Below are 24,214 nucleotides of genomic sequence, written 5' to 3'. Positions count from 1 at the left end.
TAATTCTGTATTCATTTTTTACTGTTACACAGCAACTGCAAAAGTCACACCACAAATAAATAATAAATGAACAAAAATACTGCAACTAACATTATTATTGCAGTGAATTCATATTTAGTAGTGTTAGTGTAAATACCTAGTGGTGGAGTAGTGATTTCCGAGATTGACGTGATTGTTGGTTTAATACATCACCTATTTTAAACTCCTGTTTTTACACCCAACTTCACTTTTTAACATTGATTTGGAAAAGGACTTATGAAATTTTGATTTATAAACATTCCACAAGGTCAGCAAGATATATGGACAGCTACTGCCAGGCTCATGAAATCTTTGAGCTTTCACATCCAGGTGATCTTTATGTGATAGTACCACCTCTTATTCTGAAAAGGATAATGTACCATTAGAAAAATGATTTTAAAAAAAAATCATCACCTAGTTAACACAGGCAAAATGTTTGATTGCAATCCATTTGCAGCGTGTTGTGAGTATTCACACTGAACTGTCACAGGGCATAGAGCGGCGACAACATGTCTTACTGCTGGAGATACAGCAGTAAGACATGTCAAACCAAACGGAGGCACACGGCAACTTAAAAACGAGCAAACAAACAAACAAAACACTCAAAATTGTAGTGCAAAACATTGAAGACGATCTTTATTGTTCACAGTTAAACACAAGCAACTGCTTTAAGAACTTCCTTTTTTTTTTTTTTTTTTTTTTTTTTTTTGCCATTTTGTCCCAAATCCTCCAGCTCAAAACAGAGTCCTGGTTTTCAAACTCTGCATTCAGTTTGTGCTGATTGTACCTTCTGTCTTGGTTTGCTGTAGTTACTATGGTTGGCATTTAAAGTGGATTGTTGAACATGCTTTAGATAGCGAGGCAGAAGGAAATGACAGCAGGAGTTCCCGGTGGACAACAGGATTTAGACTATTTTCAAAACAGGAGTTTACTTATAATACTTAAAAAGAAATGAGGTAACTGCATGTCTGTCATAGGAGACATGTAGAAAGAGGGGGTTTAATTCATTGGACAAGAATTGTTTTTCTTTCCCAAGGTGTTCCTACTGAAAATTTGATGTCTGGTAGACCTCGTGTGAGTACGGAGACCTTTTGAAAGACAACCGTTGCATGCATACATAACATGAGGAAAGAAAAAAAAAAAAAAAACACTTCAATTTCGGAGACGGTGGTATTCAGTCGGAATAACAATGTTCGCTTGGCACTTTCAAATCACAGGCAAAGAAAAAAATAGCTTGGGCTCGTGTAAACTATGTCACATGCCATGTCTGATCATTAAAATTTAGGATATGCAATCGAGAACAGTGAGCACCCTTTATTTTTCAAGCAGGTATCAAGTACCTGGATAAATAATGGTTGAATGAATACATAATAAAGGTATGGCAGAATGTAGTGCAAAAATAAAACAGCATAAAATTTCATCAGGTTTTTAAATCTCATTCCTTATTGCATCTTTGCGGACATACAAGAACCAACACACAGACACGATCGACACGCTTGCAAACGGCGGAGCGTTTGCAACACTCAAACACATTCTCTCTCCAGCACGTACATCACTTTGGGAAAAAAAAAAGTCGTCACGGAAGTGCAGGCGGGTCTAGTTTTCCTATTTAGTCCAACAACGCCAAGGTCAAGCTTCCCAGGTTTGTCCGGGACAAACCCAGCGTCGCCACACACTGCGCGCTACCTGTTTTGATGTAACGCTTGTCCAGGTGCTCACCAGGGACTATCAGGGATTATCAAAAAAAAAATATCTCCCTCCACCGTCGAAGCAAAAGAGCGCCTCAAAGACAGATCGTGACGAGCACAATCTCTCAATTTCTTCAAGATGTGGTAGTTTTTTTACGCGTTCACTGTACCGGGTGATTCTGGTTCATGTTCAACCTGGGTATTATTTTCCGAGCTTTGTGATTGCGATGATTGATTTGTGTTGAAAGTTTCACCATTTGTTCATTTCCAACAGGTGAATCTAAAAAAAAATGTCAATAAAATAAGACTCGCACTGCAATGGGACATTCCTACATTACATTATTTCTGATTATCCATTGCCTGAACTCTGTGTATATTTTGGAATCAGAGATCTTATTTTTAATAACTGTGACCTCATTGGCAAGCGGGCTGTTGATGCTGCACGGATTGGATGTTCTGTAAAAATATTATGAATGTATATAGGTGCTAGAGACATCTGCTGTAGTTTGTCTATGGTTGATTTTCAATTGAGGGCAGCTCGGTGGCTCGGCGATTAGCACCGTCACCTCACAGCAAGAAGAACCGGGCCTCGAATTTCGGCCCTGGTTCTCGCTCGTCCTCCCTTGTGTGGGTTTTCTCCGTGTGCTCTGGTTTCCACGTGCAGGTTAGGTGAACTCGACACTCTAAATTGCCCATAGGTGTCAGTGTGTGTGTCGGTGTGTTTGTCTGTCTGTGTGTGTGTGTCAGCCCCACGATGGACCAGTGACCAGTCCAGAGTGTTTTCCTGCCTTCTAACCTATGCAGAGGGATAAGCTCGAGCCCCCTTGTTACCCTGATTCGGAATAAACAAGTAATGGATGGATTGATTTTGAATTCCTAAATACAAATGGTTTTGGATGTGAGTGAGCTGTAGTCTGAGCTGGTTTTATGCAAAAGAGACGGAACGAATTGGCTGAAATGTCATCTGGACCTAAAATACTTATCTATGTTTGTGTGTCGTGTGGAGAAACCTTTGACTCTTGAACAGAAACGACTAGGATGTGAGTGATCCAGAAAGTATAATACACAGAAAAAAGTAATTTCTGGGTATTTTTTCCAGGTGATTTTAACCCTGCGTCACCTGATAAAGTGATGAAGTTAGCGATTAAATGTTCAGCACAATCAATCATCACAAAGACAAAAAACGAGTAAAACACCCAGGCTGAAAAAAAACGATCCTTCAACATAAAAATTCTGACAAACCTGTTGAGCCTCAGGGTGCATCATTACAGTGTCCAAAGATAAGATTTAAGATCTAAGATGTAATAGGACATTAATGATTGATTATTAGCCTCACATGCTATGGGAGTCTTTTGTCTTTTTGTTTGGGCATCGTTGTTCCAAAACCAGGTACAAAAGTCTGGTGTCTCTGGGGAATGTATATTTCATATATATATGTATATTTCATATATACATATATATAAATACATGAGATTTAAAAAAAAAAAAAAAAAAAAAAACACAGACAATCCTGTTGTCCACTCAAAGGAATGGAACAAATAACACTGAATTCAAAAGAGTTGTTGACATGTACTCTTTTGCGGATTTAAGCTTATAGCTTTTCCTCCAACTGTCCTCCACACACTTCAGTCTCTCCTCCTCCGCCTCCTCCTCTCCCCTCTCCCTGTTTCCATGTCTCTAACTGTGCTCGTGATGTGTTTCGTTGTAGTCCATGATCTTTAGCTGCTGTTGCCTAGGTCGCGCTGAGCTGGCCTGAACCCTCCCTCCAACAGGCCCTGCCCCGGCCTTCCTCCGGGGGCTATCCTGGTTGGAGGCCCGCTGCTTGGATTCAGATGGGGGCTCCTTGGTGGACACAGTGAGAGGGGTCCCCTGGGTAGCAGGAGCAGGGGCAGGAGCCGGGCTTGGAGCAGGGGCAGGGGCAGGGGCAGGGGAAGGGGCAGGGGAAGGTGTTGGGGCTGGGGCTGGGGTTGGGGTAGGGCTGACAGGGGCATTGTATCCTGGGCAGGGTGGCTCCACGCACAACTCAGTCTTCAGCGCATGGGCGAGGCCGGCCAGACGCGGCGGAGGTTGCTCCTCGTCACACTGGCTCTCGCTCTTGTTACGGAACAGCTCCCGCGCTCTCATACCCAGAAAGCTCTTGGCACTGGGGTAGGAGCCCACAGTGAGGGGTGCATTGGGGGGTGGCAGGGTGGCGGCAGGGTGGCAGGGCAGGAACGGGTTCACATCCCTGCCACCCCAGGGATGGGGACAGGGCAGGGAGGGCTCCACCAGCACAAGCGTGGTGAGGTCCTGGCTACCGTTGATGGAGTTGGCGGTTGTCTTGGAAGAGTTGGTCGCCTTTGGTTGCCCTGGCGATAAAGTGCTGCCATTGCCCTGAGGGGACTCATGTGGTGGTCTATTGTCCGCCTCATCACTGGCATTGGTTTTAATTGGTCCGTCTGGCACCGGGATACTGTAAAGGAGAAAGTATTGATATATTTTTGAGACAACTTGTTAGACACCTCTTAAAATGAAAATAATGCACATTGTCCAGCATTTTAATACAAAGTTACAGAGTTATAAAGTTAATAAAAAACTAGCAAGCATTCAGAAAAGTAGCGCTGCCAGTTGCATTCAGGCACACAGCTTTTTCAGTCTCACTTAGCAAAATTCATAATCCCCACTGGACTTCCAACAAACCAATTAACCAAATTACAATTGCATAATCATTGCAAAAGTCATCAGCTAAATGTTTTTGCCATGTTTATAAAAATGTGCGTCTTAACTTCTGTGCTGCATGAGACAATGATGCAGTGTAGGGAAAGCAAAATACTCGACAAAATGTCTTTAGAGCAAATTACCATATGACTGTTATAAAAAAAATGATATAATCCTTAAAACTCTCCACGAAAACTCATTTCTACTCTGTGTGGTAGAAGCCTTGGCCTCACCTGGACTCAGCAGGAGTGTGTGGGTCAGCTCTGCCCCCTGGTGGTGAGCTGGTGGTGGTGCTGGCCGGAGCCTCCATTTCCACTCTGCTATAGAGCTGCAGGAGCTCCGTCTGGAGGAGCTGTGTGATTCTCCTCTGGGCTTGATACCTGCTCTCCGACGCCTGCAGCTCAGCCCTAGAGAGGGAAAGGGGGCAGACAGAGAAAAAGAACAAGAAAAATAGAGAATCAAATGAGGAGAAAGAAAGAGAAAATGTGAAGATATGCAGGGGGAGAGAAATACATTAAGAAAAACGAGAAAGTTACAGGAAAGAGAGGGCGAGAGAGAGTAATTGGACATTACAGGCATAGGAACAGGTGACTGACTTCCAAAATTAGATGCTGCACTGCACACTTTCACAGGAGTTGTACCTGCTTCTATTAATATAAATAAAACCATGTGATGTCTGAACTACTTGGATAAGTGTCTTTAAGTTTTCCTTGCTGTTGCAGTAAACTTTGTAAATGAACTTTCTCTCCTGAGGACATCAATGAAAATCAATTCTGCTGCAGTCTAATTTACTATAATCTGACATCATCCTATCAATGATGCTGATACATTAAAATCAGGCCCTTTAACAGTGCTTCAGAGAAGAATGTCTCAGATAAACTGACATACCTTTTGTGTCAACTCACCCAGATTCATAACGATTCATGCTGATATCTTAAACTACTTGAACAGTTTTTTTTTTTTTTTTAATCTGAACACGATTTCATGTGTGGACTCGTCAGCTCAAACTAAACCCAGCAAAGCCAAACTGGCACTCACTTAGCCTGGCATTTCACATCCTCAAGGAACTTCTTCTGCTCAGCAATGAGGTGTTCCTTCTTGGAGAGGTGGGTCTCCAACTCAGCAACTCTCTGCTGCGCCGCCTCAAGTTTCTGGCTCTGCACCAGCAGGCTCTGCCTCAGGGTCTCCACCTCTTTCCCAAAGGACACCTGCAGCATCTGGGCTTCCTGCACACCAGACAGAGAAGGGGGTATTGTTGTGGGTCATTTGTGACCATACGCCGATACAATGCAATCACAGTAAGATGGTGTACAGACAGCAAGCAGAACATTATGCACTGCAAACTCATTTCTTCAAGTGTGAACACAGTTACACATTAGTAGTTAATGATAGAGTGTATACTGTTCTGTCAGGGTGCTAGTTTAAAAAGTAAATACTCATGATAACCACATGCCACAGGTAAATCAGATTTTTAGAGGGTGTGTCACTATATAATCAGGTAAACGGTGCTACCAGCAGAAATAGCGGCTTTATTGTGCACAGGTACATGTGGCCATGCTCCATCTATTGAGCTACAATGAATCACATAATGAAGTGGGAATATTCATTATTATTAACTGAATGCTTGAGTCTGAAATTTTGAAAGGTAACAGCGCAGAGAATCATCACTCAGACTGTTTCATTTGGAAAACGGGTATGATGTGATATTACATTTCTAAAACGTGGGCTAGTAATGTTAGGAGTTTGGTCCATTGGTCGCCTTTCAAAATATCTGAACAGAGCATTGACACCAAAATCATCTTGTGTTTGGATCCGATTGTTCAGTCCAGTGTACAAGCTAATGGTTTAGCATGGTAGGAATGTAAAGTATATTTAAAATATGTAAAAACACCGATGTGGTCCTTTAAAATAATATATGCTGAAGTGTTAACATGCACACTAAACAGAGCTATCTATGGGTTAGGGTTAGGGTCACAAAGGTGATCTTGATTTCAATCTCACTGTCACACAGTATGTAAGGAGGACAAAACTCTCAACAGGTCAGCGTTGTCAAGACTAGACAAATTCTGATAGGACTACTGAAGATGGAGAACAAAATAACTTAAGCCACTGTTAGCAAAGGGTGGTCCCACACCAAGCAAAAAAATCTGTCCTGAGTAAGGTGCGATGTGAGGTGATTTTCATGGTGAAGCAGATCTGCTTGGGGCCACTTGGAAATGCTTTGATTTAAATCATGTATGTTTGATATTTATCAGCTTGGCTGCCGGCTCCAACAGCAAGAGAATAGCAGTCTCCAAGAGAGGACTAGAGGGTCAAAGTTGTATTTTATTTCCTCACACAAAAATAATAAAAACAAACAAATGCTGGTTAAAAACAGCGGCACCACTGTCCAAATTTAAAGGTTCCCATAAAAGTCCGGTCTCTCCAGGACTCCCAGGAGTGGACGGAGAGCTGCTGCCAGATGGAAGGCTGCTTTCCCGGGAGTCGTCTCCACATAGTTCCCAGGATCGGACTGCACTCATCAAGTGCTGCTGGGCTCTGAACTAAAGGGAGGGGAGCTAAGGCTTTGTTCAGACTTTAGGCAAATCAGATTTGTTTCTCAAATCAGATGTTTAAGACAGACTGTCTGCACTATTATTTGCAAATGATCAGATTGGATTTGTGTGTCCAGACATCACCAATCTATCTGCACGAGTTGTTGGTGACGATGCAGGCTGGTGATGTCGTTTTCCAACAAGGAGGCATGAGAAACGGAGATCCATCATCTCGCCCTCCAAACAACAGCGCTGTCAAGTCACTGTGCAGAGCTCCTCCGTTGCACCTGACAAACTCAGCGACAGAGGGGGCTGGTATTCATCACGACGCCGCTCAGGTGCACTTGTGTCACTCTGGATTTGATGTTTGTGTGTTGCAAGGCACGTGACGCAAAAAGAAAGTTTGAAATCCTATTTGAGCGTCTGAGACACATCTGTGGAAATCCAATTGGAATCGCATTTCAAACCACCTCCAATGACATTGAGTGTGTTTTTTTTTTTTTGTCCAAACTTTCGAAACTCAATCTGGACACAGCTTGGATATACCAAAAAAAAACGATTAAGCCTGGCAGTCTGAACAGGGTCTAACTGTAGATAGTGTGAATGAGCTGTTAGAAAACACTGAACTGGACATCAGGCGTCTTTAATGGGACATTTTAAATTTAGACTATGTTAACAGATGTTTTTAACAAGTCTGGTTTTAGACTATTGCTTTTATATCAGTGAATAAAATTAGACTTCCTATTCCTTTCCTTGTTGGTTTTGTGGCTTGAAACTATGTTCCTTTTTTTTTCTATATTTTGTGACAACCGGTCGGCACATACTGTCCGTAGGTGCGTGGCATGCTGAGCTCGTGAACTCGTCTGTTATGAGCCTTTTACTGCACAGGAGCGAGGAAATCAGTGAAGATCGTTTTTATGTGCGGGGTCTCCACCTGGCAGCCGGTTTTTGGAAGCCTTAGTGTGTGTGCCAGGTTGAAACTAGCAATGTTACAGCCGCTGTTAACTAAGACGACAACACTTTACTGGGATGGCCTTACTATATGCCCAATAATCCCAATTAATGTCCCTTTTTTCACCTCAGTATGTCTTCTCTGCAGCTTTTATGCGTAGATGCACAAACACACACACTCACATACACACTCTTTTCAACCCTACCTTTGTATTGTCAGGGCCTGCGTGCTGCAACTCCTGCATGGACAGCTTATGGGCCTCCCCCAGGAGCAGCAGCTGCTTGTTCAGGAAGCTCATCTGCTGCTGGGTGCTCTCACTGTTGCTCAGCTGAAGGACACACAAGACAACCAATGACGATGGAGGACAAAACAGCAATTAAGCTACAAATAAAACCTGTCAAAAACATTTGGGAATAAATCAATAATGGACGGGCCTGGAATTAGTCATCACAGATCAGACTGCACCAGCGCCGTGCAGGACTGTGCAACTTTGCTCATCGGAGCCTACTGATTTTTAATCTGCCGTTAACAGACATAACATTGTCTAGTCATGGCGAAGGGGGAAATCTGCCAAAAACCTCCCGCTTTTTCTTATTCTTTTCTGTATCTATCTCACTTTACTACACACCAGACCGACACCAAAGAAACACCCATCCGACTGGCTCACACCTGTTGGAATAATTATCGAATCTGAGCTGGACAGAGTTCAGTTTGAGAATTATCAACTCTAAATCATACCAGTGCCTCAGCCCGTGCTGGTTGTGTCCCGCAGAAGTGAGAAGGATGTGAGGGGAAAACCTGCAGCCCAGAGAAATGAGCTTTTCATCTGCAGGAGAAACTGTCCCCTGCTCCATAGTTTGTCAACAAGCGGTGGTTAAACAGCCTGACGCACCACAAGAGTGCTGAGATTTGATGTGGATGTTTGATGTAACCCAGCTTCTATCGGGAACCGGCATTTATTTATCAAAACGTGCAGCCAATAAAAGAGACTCTGTATTTTATTGGGAGACGGCTTTTAATTTTAGTTCACACTTAAGGAAGGCAGCACAGACGTCATGCACTTTCTTAACCCTGGAAGCTATGGTTTTCCTGCAAGGCATTTTGTACTTCAATGATGTTTTTTTACTTACTTGTACTGTAAAGTTTACTAGGATTCTGTGTTTTAAAGGTCTTTTTTAAAAAGGAAATAAAGTGTTTTGTTTATAGATTTTTACTGCACGTTTAGTGTTTGTTGTGTACATGCCTATAAGTGTATAAGCTCCCACCCCATTGATAACACATATTAGACTACAAATACTTAATTTCATTTTCTACAAGACAACAATGAATAAAATACATGATTTAAATTAGAAGTCATCATCGCAACATTCTGGAAATGCCTATTTCCTGAATCGACGGGTTCTTGTTTTTCAAGATCACCGTTTGTCTGAGTTGGAGTAGTGTAACAGACAGAAAGACCCCAGGAGGCACAAAAATACCAAGAACCCCATGTGGCTGACCCAAAAATAGAGAGGGAGAGACTGCATCTCCAAGGCAACCAGCCCCTGGGTCAGTGCACACAGGCGTGGCAGGACTCGGACGTGCGCGGTGACTCCTGAAGTTTGACTCAACTGTCTGTCACCTTTCCACTTTGATGACTCAAGGCCTGTCCTGGTTTGCCCTTACAGTGGTTGCAGTGTAATTTCTCTAATTTCTCTGAAATTAGCCCCACGTTTGTTTTGGTGGAACAGTCGAACACATTAGAGTAGTGGTAGCTGGTAGGACTGAGCAATTTATCAAAAACATCATAATCGCAGTACGGCCAAGTGCAAGATCCAAATCACAGGAGCTGCAATTTTTTGATGAAAGAAAAATGTGCCAGAAATACCAGTATAAATAGTACTGTGGAGTACTCTACTACAGGGATGCTCTGGCCTACAAATCGAATTCTGCAGACATTAGAGACATGTTTGGACCCCAATAAAAAGCAATTTGTCATTATTCTAACGGTTTTGTCAGTGAAAATGAAAATAATGATGCAAAAATTTGCATTAGCGCTAAATTTGTGAATCGTATCACAATCACAATATCTGTCAAAATAAATGCAAAATTATTTTTTCACCATATCATTCAGCCTTAGTGACTTGTATTGTAGCAGAAATGATATTGATAATGAAATGATAATGAATTAGTAGCAATCTGCGCCAAGGTATTGATTTGCCCATGTCTTTCCTACTGGATTAATTTACATTCAAAAGACTTGATGTTTAACTGTCATTAGTCACAAAACTGATAAGAACACATAGGTAAGACTTCTTTTATGACTTAAAAACCGATGTGTGCTGGTTTATGCATGTGGAAACATGAAGCTGGAGGACAGAGAATCAAATCACTGAACCACCACAGAACCAAACTGAAGAGGATGTTGCCTAAAAAAGTGGGCATCCTCCATTGTGTAGGCAGGGTTTGGTTGTAAATAGTCAAATGTTGAGCATATAATCATCATTTGCAGGCTTTGGTGCACAACGGTCATTGTCAGGAGCAGAAACTATTTTACTGATGCAAATAAAAAATGCAAAATGAACATGATATAAGCTCTTAAATAAACAAAAATGTTCAAGTCAATTGTTGAAACTCATAGAAAAACAGGCATTCTGAGTTTTTTTATACTCATAAAACATTTTTCAAACATTACCAGAAGAAAACATACTGCTTCATGTACGGTTTCTGTCCAAAATATTGAAATTATCACGTATATATGTACGTATGTCTTTACCTTAATGGTCATCTGGTTGAGGAGGTGACCAGTGTGGCACACCTTGTTGTTGGCCCTCTGAAGCTCCGCCTCCAGCTCATCCATCCTCTTCTGGCACTCCTGTAGCTTGCTCTGCCGAGACAACACACACACACACACACACACACACACAGACATTCAGTTCCGTTGGCAGAATAGCTGTGTAAATGTTGTGATGGAGCTCTTAATGCATGTGCATGTGATTTGGTTACACTGTGCAACCTTATGAACAGGAAGCTCATGTATGCAAACATGCATGTATGTATGGGTGTGTCTGTACACTAATATTTGTGTGTGTGTGCATATTTTTATATATGTATGTATATTATATAATTACGGACTGTGTTCATGTAAATGCATATCTATAGGTGAAGGTTAAACCACTGTATCAGGTCATTGCTGATTTAAGCTGCAACTGGCAGAATTTGAAACCTGATGTGGTTCGTGACACCCAAGTCCTTTAGTGGTGGCGTTTTAAATATCCAGCCAGCATTTGAGTGATTGTGCACATGTTACAGTCTTGTAATGTGTGTGTTTGCAGCTGCAGCGGCTATGTCATAAAATCTACTTTCTGCCGGGAATATTTTACGTACAACTACACTGCAGCAACGCGTACTGTAAACCAGCTTTCATCACAACGGCCTCGTCTTTCTAAAGCCGTTCAAAATAAGAGTCAAAGATAATTTGAGGATCATGTATTGAGGTAATTATTGTACACACAAGTTTAACTATTGAATTTCAGCCAGTCGTCTTGTCTACAGCAAGTATGATGGAGGATTCTCACTCCCTCATCTGTAAAACCTGCAGCTAAATTGTATTTTCTTTACATATCTTATTCACTCTTTTGCTTAGTTATGCTTTTTTAGAAATTAATTCCTCATTTCATTCCTCATTCCTCCTCGTTTTTCCATACACTGAAAAAACGCATAGCGAGGCCACCCTGCCTTAAAGAGCTGCTGACCCCTTGAAAAATAATATAATTAATCTGGATTTCAGTGGATCATTTTAGTATCCTGTTATGGTCTACCTGCTGTATTGCAGCGTTTTCCACTCTGACATGAATAAACTGGGAAACAATGAATACATGTCATTCTACCTACAAAATATCAGCTATAAGCAACATCAGTCTAAAATACATCAGTACCAGCGTTCAAAGATGCATACTGGTCAAACGCCACTGTGTGTGTATGTGTATTTGTGTACAATAATGTAAATAAGCATGTCAGTGTGAATGTGTGTGAGTGATGGTGTACCTGCAGCTCCTGGTTCTTGGTGTAGTAGTCGTCTCGTCCCTGCTGCAGCTGCCTGACCTGGCTGTGCAGCCTGGTCACCACGGTCTCCCGGTCATCCCACAGCTGCCTGTAACGCTGCTGCTCCACCTGCAGACTCTCCCTCAGAGACATGATATCCACACTCTGCAGGTTTAGCTGGTCCTTCTGTAGTGGCACACACACACAGTTGAAAGTACATGAAATGCAGGTGAGTTTTCAAATGTCTGAGGGGAAATCACAAATGCTTTTAAATGGTTCATTCAGCAGGTCCTTCACTGAGGGGAGCGACACGCACTAACACACACTTTGAAACATTTTATTCATCAAACACAAAAGAATTTTGAAGATTTTCCAAATATTTGGCATAAATTCTTTATGGTTTAAGTTGAATTGTTTCATAAATGCTCCACTGTGTGTCTGCATGTCAGCTCTGGAGACGTAACAGCATCGATGGCAACTGTCATTTAATTAGAAAAATTCACACATTGTCAGGTACTATCTCATAGGGGAAAAAGGCATTTGAAATTGTTATGATTTTTGACAGTTGGCATTATGTTGTATGTGTGTTTGTGCAACACAGGTCTCCAATAAGAAAATCAACAGCCTGTGCACCTGCACACACACGATGACACGTTATCATGTGTTTTCTCCTCTTTCTTGTTCTGTTCAATCTTAAAACACATGTTGTGAGCATCAAGCCTGCTTCTGATAATACTACTACTACTACTACTACTACTACTAATAATAATAATAATTTACAAATGGGATAAACTGGGATGAGCAGTGCATGCAAGGTTACCATAGCATTGTTCTGCTCCTCCAGCGCGGTGGCGTTGATGATGCGTCGGAGGAGGCGTCGGTTACGGACGGCGTGCTGCTCCCTCTTATAGCGCTCGTACAGCAGCTGGTTGTGCAGCAGGAGCAGCTGGCTGCGCAGTGTGTGGAGCTCATCCAGGGGAGCCGAGCCTTGGGAGGCCACGGTAAAAATGCAGTTAACAGGGTCATGCACGTGACAAATGACAAATAAGCATAATGTTGTTAATAATAATAATAATAACAACAATACATTAGTAAAAGAAGAGACTCCAGGCTATGCAAGTATAATAAACAAGATGAAATAATAGGAAAGCCTGTCTGGGGAAAGAAGTTTTAAGAAGATTTAAAAAATGAGATTTTGCCAAGCCATGGAGAAGATTGTGGATTCAAATATCACAGCAGACATATGGTTGTTATTGTGCTGCGATTACTGTAATACGAAAAAATGAGGAAAATAAAGCCATGTTACAGGAACGAAAAGATTGGCGTTGTTTATGTCTAATTATGAGGATGAAAAAAAAATCTGTAGAGTTCACTGAGCCTGGATGCTTTCTCAGCAACACTGAGATCCACATTCAGCCAGACACACACACACACACACACACACACACACACACACACACACACATCTGGGAAGCAGCCAGGACGACCACAGGCTTCCACTTTTGGCCACTGAGCAGCTCCACTGTTTGCCTGGGGGCATCTCGATAGCTGCCGGTGAAGGTTTTACAGGGAATTACTTAATCACATTCCCCCAATAAGACTTCACCAGCTGGTCTGGGGTTTTGAACCGGCAACCTTACAGTAACACGTCTCCAACTTTTAAGATGCTGCCGTCTGCATTTTTTAAGAATAAAATGAAAATAAGACTGAAAAATCTTCATTTGGTTCTTATAAATCAGATGGTACATTTGCACAGCGGGAAGTCTGAATCATGACAATGTTACATACTGAAAACTGAGTTCCTGAGGATAATATAAACTTTTTAAACATTTCTAACAAATACTGAGGGACAAAAATCTCAGGACTCCCACTTGTAATTCCCTACAGAGACCTGAAACCGACGATTTATATCGATTTATATCCTATGGTCAAGGTGTCTCAACTTTAAAGTACTTGGAATTCAATGCTATTGGTCTTTGTGTATAATTTTAATTAGCTGTTCTGTCATTCTGAGGTCTTACATTGGGTGTTTTTAATCAATTGTTCATGCTTTAAGCAGGTGTTTTTTGCACAGTAGATGTTTGTTGCCCTCTCTTTGTTGTCCTTGCTTGTAACTTTGATATAGTCTTGTTTTATGCAGCTTTACTGACCACTGAAACTCTACCTGGTCCACTAAAGGTTAAATAATTACCTAAACTGGGAGACAATTTAAATTTGAGAACTGCAGTACTCCTCGTTTCATGTGCCCCTACCAAATAGTGCCTCATGTGCAAGGGAAAAAAAAAAAAAAACACTTCAATGGGCCAGTGCAACGTCGAACACAGAGCTTTACTTGTTTACATGGATGAAAGGACAGATAAGGAGAGACAGCATTTAAACAGACGGTGATAAAGGCTCTTGGGAACTTGCTCCCAAGACCTCAACAGTCATCTGAAGAGCTTACATAAGCTAACCACAAGCTCTTTGTGGGGTTGAGTTTCTCATGCAATCAAAAGTACATGACTCCTATCATTTGAATAACCAGGGGAGCTGATTCAATTCCGGTGTTATAATTCCAATATAAGTTGGCACATAGATATGAGGGGAAAAAACAGAGTCGCTCTACTGTGCGGACTGCAGCTGGAGAGAATTAGATTCTTGTTCTGGTTGACTGAATGCAGGGAGGTAAGGACAGAGGGAGGAAATCGCATACCTCAAATCTAGACAGTCAACTCTGCAAATGATCATAGAGCCTGGTCTTCCCATTAAACGTTGTCATAGAATAAATCAAAATACTGGCTCCATCTTTGTAAAAAGTCCCATACAAAGCCAATTTTAAACACCTAACTATACAAACATGGATGTGGAGCATTTTCTATAACTTTTTTCAGACACGGAAAACACAATTTTCACAAGTTTTGCATTTTTCCAGGTTCTGCATGACTGTGGGAACCTCGCGTTTTGATAAATCCTAATACAGGTTCCATATCTAACTGGGTAATGCTGTAACATGCCTGTCATGTTACAATACTCGTGACAAATCTCCGGTCATGCCTTGTTATAGATAATGCTACATCTGCAGTTTATAATGGAGTCTTTTATCTGTGCACAACAGTGTTGTGGTGTGATTTCTTTACCTCCAAAGTGCGTCCAGTCAGCTGATTTACTTGGCAATGGTAATCTGGAAAGAAAAAAAAGCTAGACAGTGAGAAACATATCAGCACCTAATCAACCTTCCTACGTCATATTTAACATGTTAACGTGGTCAAAACGCACTGGTAACATGTTATATAATTGACCTCTCTCATTGGTTCTGGGTATTTTGTTGTTTTGTCATGTCAGTCAGGATGTGATCAGAAAACAAGCAAAACAGGACCAATCTGAACATGAACTCAGTGACGACAAAATATTCTGTTTTTTTTTTGGCCCTTATTCTGAAAAACACAAGATTCCTACTAAGCTGTTCACATGGCAAATAAAAATGAATATTCTGCAAATATTCCCATTTACACGCAGCCGTACACACTCTGATCCAAGTCTTTCCGGATGTTTAAAAGTAGGTGTGTGTCTCCTTCCAACCAGATATGAGGGCTTTTCTTTGGTGAATGCATCTCTACCCTAGCCTTGCAAATTGTCGGCTAGTCGGTTTGTTTACAGCACGGAGCGGATCGTAAACAGGAAGGAGGCTATGTGTGGCAAACTGCGCTCAAAAATGCCAATTGAGACGCACGGTCCGAATGCGCTGTACGCATGACCAAAGAATGCTCCTAAAACCAAAATAATATCATTACATCCCATGTCTGTTAATCAGAGGCCTTATTAGGAATATCCAAACAGAATATACCGTTCACATGATCCATATCAAAGTCATAATATTGTCATACTTGGAATAACAGTGGGAAAATGAGTGTGCATGTAAAAGTACTGTATTTGCACACTGATTTGTCCACTGGCTACAATCAAAATTCATTTGTATTTTTTCCCCCCCAACCTGAACCTCACCCCAAGGCATTTCTTCCCCTCACCAGCACTTCTACGAAAATTCAAAAGAGAAACACTGCACGGACTGGAGGTCAGCACAGTTGGAATTGTATTTTCCTAGATTTAGAGACACACCTTGGGACTCGGGAAGAGGCCCTCTGTCTCAGTTGATTACATTCCTTCCAGCAAGCTATGTTTTGTCATTCAACTTTGGTGAAGATAGCAGAGGGTGGGGTGGGGTGTGTGTGTGTGGGGGGGTGATGGGTGATGAAATGAGCAAAGCCAGATTGTTCTCTGCCCAGCACTGACTTTGCTGACACTGTCTCTGCTGTTGTATTACTGGCTCCGAGGACTGGCTCCCTGTTTGTGTGCGTGTGTGTGTGTGTGTGTGTATGTGGAGAAAGAAGTGGGGGCAGGGTATTAAACAATGCTCGCAGTTGTTTGAAACTGGGTGTTTCCTTTGGGCCATGGTAATAGACTGGAAACAACACGGCCAAGCTCTGCACAGCGAGCATTCAATCAAAACACACTTTTCACTTCCCCCAGATTGCTCAACACGGGTCACATATTGACAACATCACTCACAGAACACAGGCCCGACAGCTTCAACAGATAAAAAAGCACTGAAGTTCAGTCAGACTGCTAGGATTTGGAGTCGAATGAAATGTTTAGCCCCTCACCTCTTGAGAACCTTATCGTGGGCGTCGCTCCCCTGCTGAACAAGGCGATCCAGCACCTCCAGTGGCGAAGCAGACACCACCCCTTCCTCTTCCCCGTCTTCCAACCCTTCCTCTCGCTGTGACAGCCTCTCCATCGCTGCCCTGTGCACTGCCTCCAAGGTCTTCTTGCCCACAAAGAGCGAGGCCGCCCTGGGCAAAGCCAGGTCAAAAAAGGTCTCATAGGGCAGCGAGGCTGGGGTCTTACTGCACGGGCTCGGGGAGAACAGGCCAAACTTGCCCCCCTCATCATCCGGGGCAGAAGGGCTTCGGTGCAGGTGGTGATCGATGGGGGTGAAAACCGACTGGAAGGACCATGACTGCTCAAGGCCCAGGCCTGACCCCCTGCTGTCCCCGGCTCCTCCGCCTCCTACACTGCCAGCACCGCTCGTACTTGCAGCGCTCTCTGCTTTTTCTGGAGCAGATACCACATTGTGGGTGTCGTGGATGAGGCCACCGGCTTGGGTGTTGGAGAGGGTTTTCTCTTGTGCCTGGCTGCCGGTCAGAGTCTCAGTGGTGTGATAGAAAGGGGAGTCGAAGCCCCTCAGGCCAGGAAGGTCCTGCTTATCCTCAGTGATCTTCAGCAGCTCCTCTGTGATGGCAGCTAGAGCAGAAAAAAAAAATCAAACCAAAACAAAACAACACAAAACAAACAGAGGAGAACATAAGGAGGATTGCGGTGGAGTTAAATCTGAATGTATGTTCTGAATGTCAATGTACCGCCGGAGCTTATGAATTTCTGCGCTCACAACAGGTGCCAAGTACTTGCAGCAAAACTGTAAAGCTGACCCACAAACAAACAAAAAAAAAAAACAGAGGTTTTACGTTTCCCTCTTTTCTACTCGAGAGAACAATTGTTTAAGCCTAAGGAGGTAGCTTTAGCAACATAACATATGCCATTTGTTGGAGGCTTTTAATTCAAAGTGGTTTATAGTACTGTAGATGCAAATATTTTTTTTTATTATGGCTGGCTGAAGTGAGAATCAAACTCCTAACTTTGACAAGCTTCACTCTACACACGGTGCGATACAGGACAGTAACAGGGATGTAAAGGTGTCATTGACCTTTAACCTAAACCCAATACCCCATTTATACAGGGATTGAAATCAACTTCGTGTATCACCAGCCTCCATGGCTACTGCATTTTAAAGTTACTAGCCAGTCTGAATTTCCACAAGCCAAAATGTTTTCCTCTAAATAAACGAGACGGAGACCCGCTGTATGCATTCCATTAAAAGATAAGCACTCTTATACACAGCTGAAACAAATGTGAAATATTTCCATGCATACATTCCTCCTATTACCTTGTCAGTTTAGATTAGAAATATTCAGATAAGCCTGTTTTTAGACATAGTATAGATCTAGCTGTGGGCTGCATCGGTATACCATTTTCACGGTATACCACGCTATGAAAATTGACGATTATCAAACATATACATTTGCTTGTCTATGGTATAGATTTTTTATGGCATTATGTGTTATTATGCCAAAAAAAAAAGCAATTGAATGTTGATTATTTGTTGTGAAAAAAGTTTAGAAATTAAAAATAAATAAATAAATAAAATTAGCAGAGTGGATTAGCCTACTTTGGGTATCCCAAAAACAAATGGGAGGTTTGTTCTCCATGGATATTCAATTTGTAAAAAATGTGGACGCAAAGTGGCTCCCAAAGGAGGAAACGCATCAAACATGCTCGACCATCTTCCCTCTCTGCAGATCAAGGGTTAACCTCTGTCCACTATTTACATTATTAAAACTTTAATCTCTGAGAAAAAAAAAAAAATATTGTAAATGTTCAAACCTCGATCATAAAATGTGCCATCAAAATCATTTTCAACACCCCTCATGTGAAACAGATTAAGTATGTTTGATGATAATTATTAATAACCACAGGAAATTATTTTCAAAGCTCACAACTGACTTATTTTGATTTATTAGTTAATCTAACATGCTATAGTGCTAATAAATAAAGCAACATGCTATAGTTATAGCACGCTGTAGTGGTGGTTACACACACTTTATTTTTTTCAAAAGAGATTTTTAATACATACTTCCATTTAATAATAAAACAATTTATTTTTTTTTTATTTTATGATATTTTATGAGACAGTTATCAAACCATAAAAAATTCCCACCTTTGCATCCCCAGACACAGAGACACAGTTTGTGAGGGAAATGTGAAACTCTACCAAATTCAAAACAACGGATCGAAATGTGACTTCATCCTGCCTTAAACAGATGCTGTGATATTTATAGCCTGTACAGAATTGATTCATCAAGTTCATCTGCCAAGCCGGCTGGTAAATTCCCAACATTACCCACCAGAGTTCATTTTTACCCACATTTAGTGGGTTGGTGGGTGTTAATTTCAATAATCTCTGCAGCACCAAGGACCCTGGGGATATTAGTTGTCAGTGGCGCTGATATCAGCAATGCCGTCGTGACACACGGTTTTTGATGATGCTGACTGGAGTGAAGGTCGAGGGTTTGGAGGACATCACAATGAGACCCAAGGAGTTGAAGAGGGGGACATGCAATTTAACGTGGGAAAGGATTTGTGTGAGGTGCTGCCTGAGGGCTGCCTGGGACAAACTGAGGAAGGGATGGTGGATGAGTTTGAGCATTCACCAGTTTTTCCATCTTGTCTGTGAACCTAAAGGGGGGGAAGAGAGGAGGGTAATCTAGAGGAATGGAGAGATTGGGACTGAGGCTGGAGCAGTGAATCGTCATCTGAGGGCTGACACTGAGGCGGTGGTGTGTGATTAAGGTCATCCTGGGGCTGAAACTGTTTTTGAGAATGGGAATGCGGTGTGCCATCAAGGCGGGGGGCAGACAGGTGATTGAGAAAGTAGAGAAAGTTGCCCATTAGTAATTTAACTCCTCGTCTTGTTTGGATGGAGGCTATCTGCTCTGAAAAGGTGTCTGCATCCCCAGATCAGTGTAAATCATGCTCTATAAATTGCAAGTTGTGGAAAGCCATGTCTTAAATTCAAGCAACATGCTAAACTTATTAGTTACTCTGTCAACAGCTGGTAATGAATGAATTTCTAGTTTTCCCAGTTCTGTTTCGTAGTTCTGCGTAATCCTGTTTTAGCAGTTCTGGTTCCTCTCTGCAAATATCATTGGTCCCCACAGGCAGAATGAGTTGATTCATTTTTCAGCGGTCAGATAATATTTTCAGGAATGTTTTCACTAATGTCACAGACCATTGCCTTGGGAAACATGTTTTTATAATCTGACCACTTATGAGTCTGATGTCACAGTCTCCAACAATTGAAGTGACCAGCTCAACAGTTTGCCCCAAAGGGAATTCACTTACTTTAACCCTTTTTCTGCATGAACCCTTTAGCTTCAGCCCTCTGTCTATCTGGCCTTGCTCTTTCCTGTTCAAATGGTCAGTGGTAAAGGTGTCCAGTGTTGAATAAGCTGGTTTTGTTGGTTGTGTCCAGTGTGGGAACACAGTTTTGTACTTATCTGTGGGCTTTGTGCCGAGCTTATGCCAGCAGGTGGCACATTCAGTCGGCTCAGAATTCTTCACAGGTACTGATGCAGTTTTAACCAAGCTTTGGGAAACATTTTGAATAATTCAAGACTACTACTTCATTCTGAGCCTGGAGAATTGCACCTGGTGAGCCGTGTACACACAGCTCATTCTGTCTTTGACTTCATCCAATGAGTCTTTCTGGGTGTGTGGCAATAGGACACTATCAGTGGATCTCAAACAACAAGAGGCGCAAAATAAAAACAACAAATTATAATTCAGGGGGGAAAAAATCCAACTTAGATTACTTAGAACTTGCACTGACGGGCTGATCTGAGGAAAGAAGGGGACACAACCCTCCTCGGCATCCCACTTGACCTGGGCCAAGTCCACAAAGTGCCTCTTTTCGATGCTGGATCACATATTGACTGTAAGACTACTAGATCTTATTCTGAGCCTCCTGCTACCTGCGCCAAGTCTTCGGCCAAAAAGTCAATGTACTCACCCTCCTCCCTCTCCTTCTCTATCCTCAGCTGAAGCTCTAGCTCCTGCTTCTTCATGAAGACCGACAGCTCCGTCAAAGTCATGGAGATATTCTCAGCGCCTCCTGTATCTGATAAGGACAGGACATGGTAGAGGGCAATGACTGATTAGTTAATGTTATGTGTCACAATTCGGTGTATGAAATTAGAAACACAAATAGCAAAAAACAAAACAAAGCAAAACAAAAAAACTTCCAAACTACAGTAACATGGGACTTCCCAAAACCTGAGACTTTTTACAACCCATCAAATTTGGGAACTGGCTTTTGTTTCCATTCCACTACATGAAGAGCCACCTGTGAAGGGTATGAAGTGTATTATAGAAAATCAGAATCTTATTGTAGTCTTGCATGATTTTTTTTGGATTACTATTATTTTTTGTTTGCTGCACAGTTGTCTATGTGCTGGATACCAATTTCTCCCAAAGGCCATGACATTTTAGGGATATATTTTTTTAAATGTCTAACAGCCGAGTGGTGTGCCTGCCAAACACCACAAAACTTTGATTAAAAACCAAATCAAACAATCTATCAAATCGAAATAGTTGTGACAGATCAGGCCATTTAACCTGTTTAACCCACCAATTGTTAACAGACTGTTGGCCTCTGATGATTTTTTATAAACGTGTTTTTCTCTCAGTGAGAAAGAGGCAGCTTTTCCTCCTCCTGTTTGCAGGGTAAAAGCAGCTTTCTCTTGAACACCGCTGATGCAGCAGCTGCTGTTAGGAGCCTCATTTCTGGCTGCAGCCTGCTCACGTCCCTGGGATGTTTTGAGGAAATGTTATCAAGATTGGAAGTGTTGGCCAATCAAGATCAACAGCTCCTCTCAAATTTTCCCAGAACTCAGGTTTTAGTATCAGGTTTTAGCAGCTGGCTTCGCTAAGTTCTTACAGTCGACACGGGCCGCCACTTCTTCAGTACAATGAATAAATCACAGTGGACAGTGTCATCGTGACTGACCTCTGTTGTTGGCTACGTCTCCTGCACTCCTCTCCGGCTCCTTCACTGGGTCTTGCCTCACTAAAGCAGGCTTACTGGCTTCTCCTTGTCGCCGATCCTGAAAGTCACACATTTAATATCGTTGCTATAAATTTAGTCCAGGGAGCACATTGGCTCAGTGGTTAGCAGTTTCACCTTCCTTTTCACCAACCATGAAAAGCATTAAGTGGGTAGTAAGAAAAAAAGAAAGACAGAAAGACAGAAAGAAAGAAATTAATTTTAAATAAGCCACCAACTCTAGACACTCAAAGAAAAAAGTATTCCTGAGAGCCATTAAGCCCTGCCAACATGTGCTTTTTCTAAAATAGTATAGCATGGCATAAACACTGTCAGTATTGGGAAAACTCTTTTTACCTTTGTTCAGCATCTCACCCTTAACAGTGCTCTCTAGCGATTCAATTATGGAGAGTGCACATCTTCCCACAGAGAAATAGTCACAGCAGTGACAGTGAAACTCCAGTTCCCCCACACCACTTACACGACTCTAGGTGAGGCATTTTCACTTTTTATTCCCCCCGTGAAGACCGCAACTTTCTTTGCTTTGCCTGGCTGACTCCTTCTTCTGTTCTTAAACTGTTCATAGATAAGTCAATACGGGCTTCATTGCACCACACAGGACTATCGTTCTCCAGTCGAGATCAGCGCCGGGTTCTCAATTTTTCGCTCAGATTTTTTTTTCTGTTAGCTAAGTTACTGTGTTATGGCATACTAGCAGCTTGATCCCTGGTGAAATCCTTCCATTCGGATACTTTCTGTGTGATATGGTGAGGTTTCCAGTGTGTTACAATCCACTCCTCTTGGTTCCCCCAGTACAACTGGGCTGGATGGATACTCTTTTGCGGAGCTCAAACAGTCAAAAAAAATTGCATGTGGAAAAACTCAACAGCTCTTTCCTAAATCAATAACATGGACACCCAGCATAATCCACAGTCCTCAAGCGGACAGAGTTTTACTGGGAGCTATTTCTTGCCGAAGAACACCAGAAAACCGTACATAACCCTGCGCCCAGTGAGCATGAATTAGAAATGTAGCGTTCATGCATTAACAATTGTGTCGAGAGATGTGCCCTAAGTCAGCATCATAAGTTACACCACAAATTGATGTGGTTCACTTTTGTGTTAGATACACAGATTAAGAAACATTTATCATTTCTTTTCTATGGAGAGGTTAGGCCTACTATCTGCAGCTTAAATGTGGCTATAAGGAGAGGCTGTAAACTTATAAAATGACAGAGATAGATGGAAGAAAAAACACACAGCAGACAAGGACAGTGGCAGATCTTAGTTAAAGGGAAATAATGACGCTCGTATAGACACTCAAATGATTCAAACCCACCCAATACTTCAAGGGGGAAAAAAAAAAGAGAAGCATCTAGATATTTGTTGTTCGGCTTGTCTGTTGAATGTGTGTTGTGTGTACAGGCGCCGTCTCGGAGAAAATACAAAATGGAAACGATGCAGCACGTGAAGCCGCTTGCAGAATATGAAAAACACAAAAAGCAAATCACATATACTTGAGAAATACTTCACAGATCAAAAGCACGATGGAAAACCACGGCATGGATGATTGTCCAGGTACAAACACTGGCGACGCAGCAGAGCATGTGGCGAAATCATGACAACTAACTTGGGGAGATCATTACCAACGCAGTATGCAGTCATCCTGCCAGACGTCTCCAACAGAAAATGTGCCAAATACCAAAGCAATGGCTACTTGATCAGCCATGACTATGATAATGCCTGCGTGAGATTTGCTCATTGGATAACCGAACTAGGAAAAAGTAGAAGAAAAATCAAAAAGAGAGTAACAAAGAATGTCAACCAGTGAGAATGACTGCAAAAAAAAAAAAAAGGAGATGGAGAGTTCTCCTCAGGCAGTCATTGATAAGTTCCAGAAGCAGCTGAGAGTTTTAACAAGGTATCAGTTCAACGCCAAATCTCAGTACATCCACTACTGTGAGCTATAATAAAAAGAAAAAAAAAAAGAAAAAAGAAATGTCATGAATATTTGCACATTTTTCAAAAAAAAAAAAAAAAAAAAATCTACTCATGCAAATTGTCAGCAGACATTTAGGCACTCTACTTTAAATTCTCTCAGCAGCACGCAAGTCTGCACAGTGGAGCCCTTCATGTGGGTGGACTGGATAAACACTTGCGCTTCACATGCGAGTGCAGACCAAACACAGTGCAGATGAAATCAAGTGGGAAAGCAAAGATATGACAGGACAGTGGTGTGGCCTCAAATATAATGATGATATCTACCACTGGACCATTGCTGGAGTAAATGAGACACATACAAAGGTCAAATGCGAGCACAAAGTTGCTTCTTCTTGCTAAGTTGTGACAATATTTTGTGGTATGATATCCCACGACCAAGTACAGCCAAGAAAATTCATATCCTGGCACCATAAATAAAACACTTTTTTTTTTTTTTTTTTTAACACAATGGTGTAAAATGGCCAATTGTCATGCATTCATCTGAATTTGCAAGGCTTTGGCAGCATTACATCTCAATGCTAAAATGTGTTAAAGTATGTTAAGTAAGTACGCATCAACATGGCTGCAGATGGGGGATGATCTGTGGACTTCACAAGCTACCTGGACAC

The 24,214-nt window shown here is 41.9% G+C and overlaps 1 protein-coding gene across 2 annotated transcripts in view; it reads right to left on the bottom strand.

The window, feature by feature from the left end:
- Positions 1–626: 626 nt before the first annotated feature.
- The window catches only part of tsc1b (TSC complex subunit 1b), a 43,336-nt gene continuing 19,748 nt past the window's right edge, over positions 627–24,214 (bottom strand). Inside the window, exons 12-23 of one of the 2 annotated variants that reach the window (XR_003929083.1) lie at positions 21,571–21,667; positions 20,575–20,682; positions 16,553–17,192; positions 15,029–15,072; positions 12,733–12,899; positions 11,916–12,098; positions 10,645–10,755; positions 8,095–8,217; positions 5,442–5,629; positions 4,637–4,810; positions 2,717–4,158; positions 627–2,676 (exon numbers count right to left, since the gene is read on the bottom strand). Coding sequence is in view for 1 of the 2 variants with exons in the window: in XM_030065208.1 (XP_029921068.1) it covers positions 3,384–4,158; positions 4,637–4,810; positions 5,442–5,629; positions 8,095–8,217; positions 10,645–10,755; positions 11,916–12,098; positions 12,733–12,899; positions 15,029–15,072; positions 16,553–17,192; positions 20,575–20,682; positions 21,571–21,667 (2,610 nt within the window). In the remaining variant the exon portion in view is untranslated. Of the gene's footprint in view, positions 4,159–4,636; positions 4,811–5,441; positions 5,630–8,094; positions 8,218–10,644; positions 10,756–11,915; positions 12,099–12,732; positions 12,900–15,028; positions 15,073–16,552; positions 17,193–20,574; positions 20,683–21,570; positions 21,668–24,214 lie in introns of both variants that reach the window. The other variant, XM_030065208.1, reaches the window with a different exon arrangement.

The sequence above is a fragment of the Myripristis murdjan genome, chromosome 12 (genome assembly GCF_902150065.1).
Source record: "Myripristis murdjan chromosome 12, fMyrMur1.1, whole genome shotgun sequence".
Taxonomy (NCBI): domain Eukaryota; kingdom Metazoa; phylum Chordata; class Actinopteri; order Holocentriformes; family Holocentridae; genus Myripristis; species Myripristis murdjan.
This window is presented reverse-complemented; position numbering and strand designations above follow the sequence as displayed.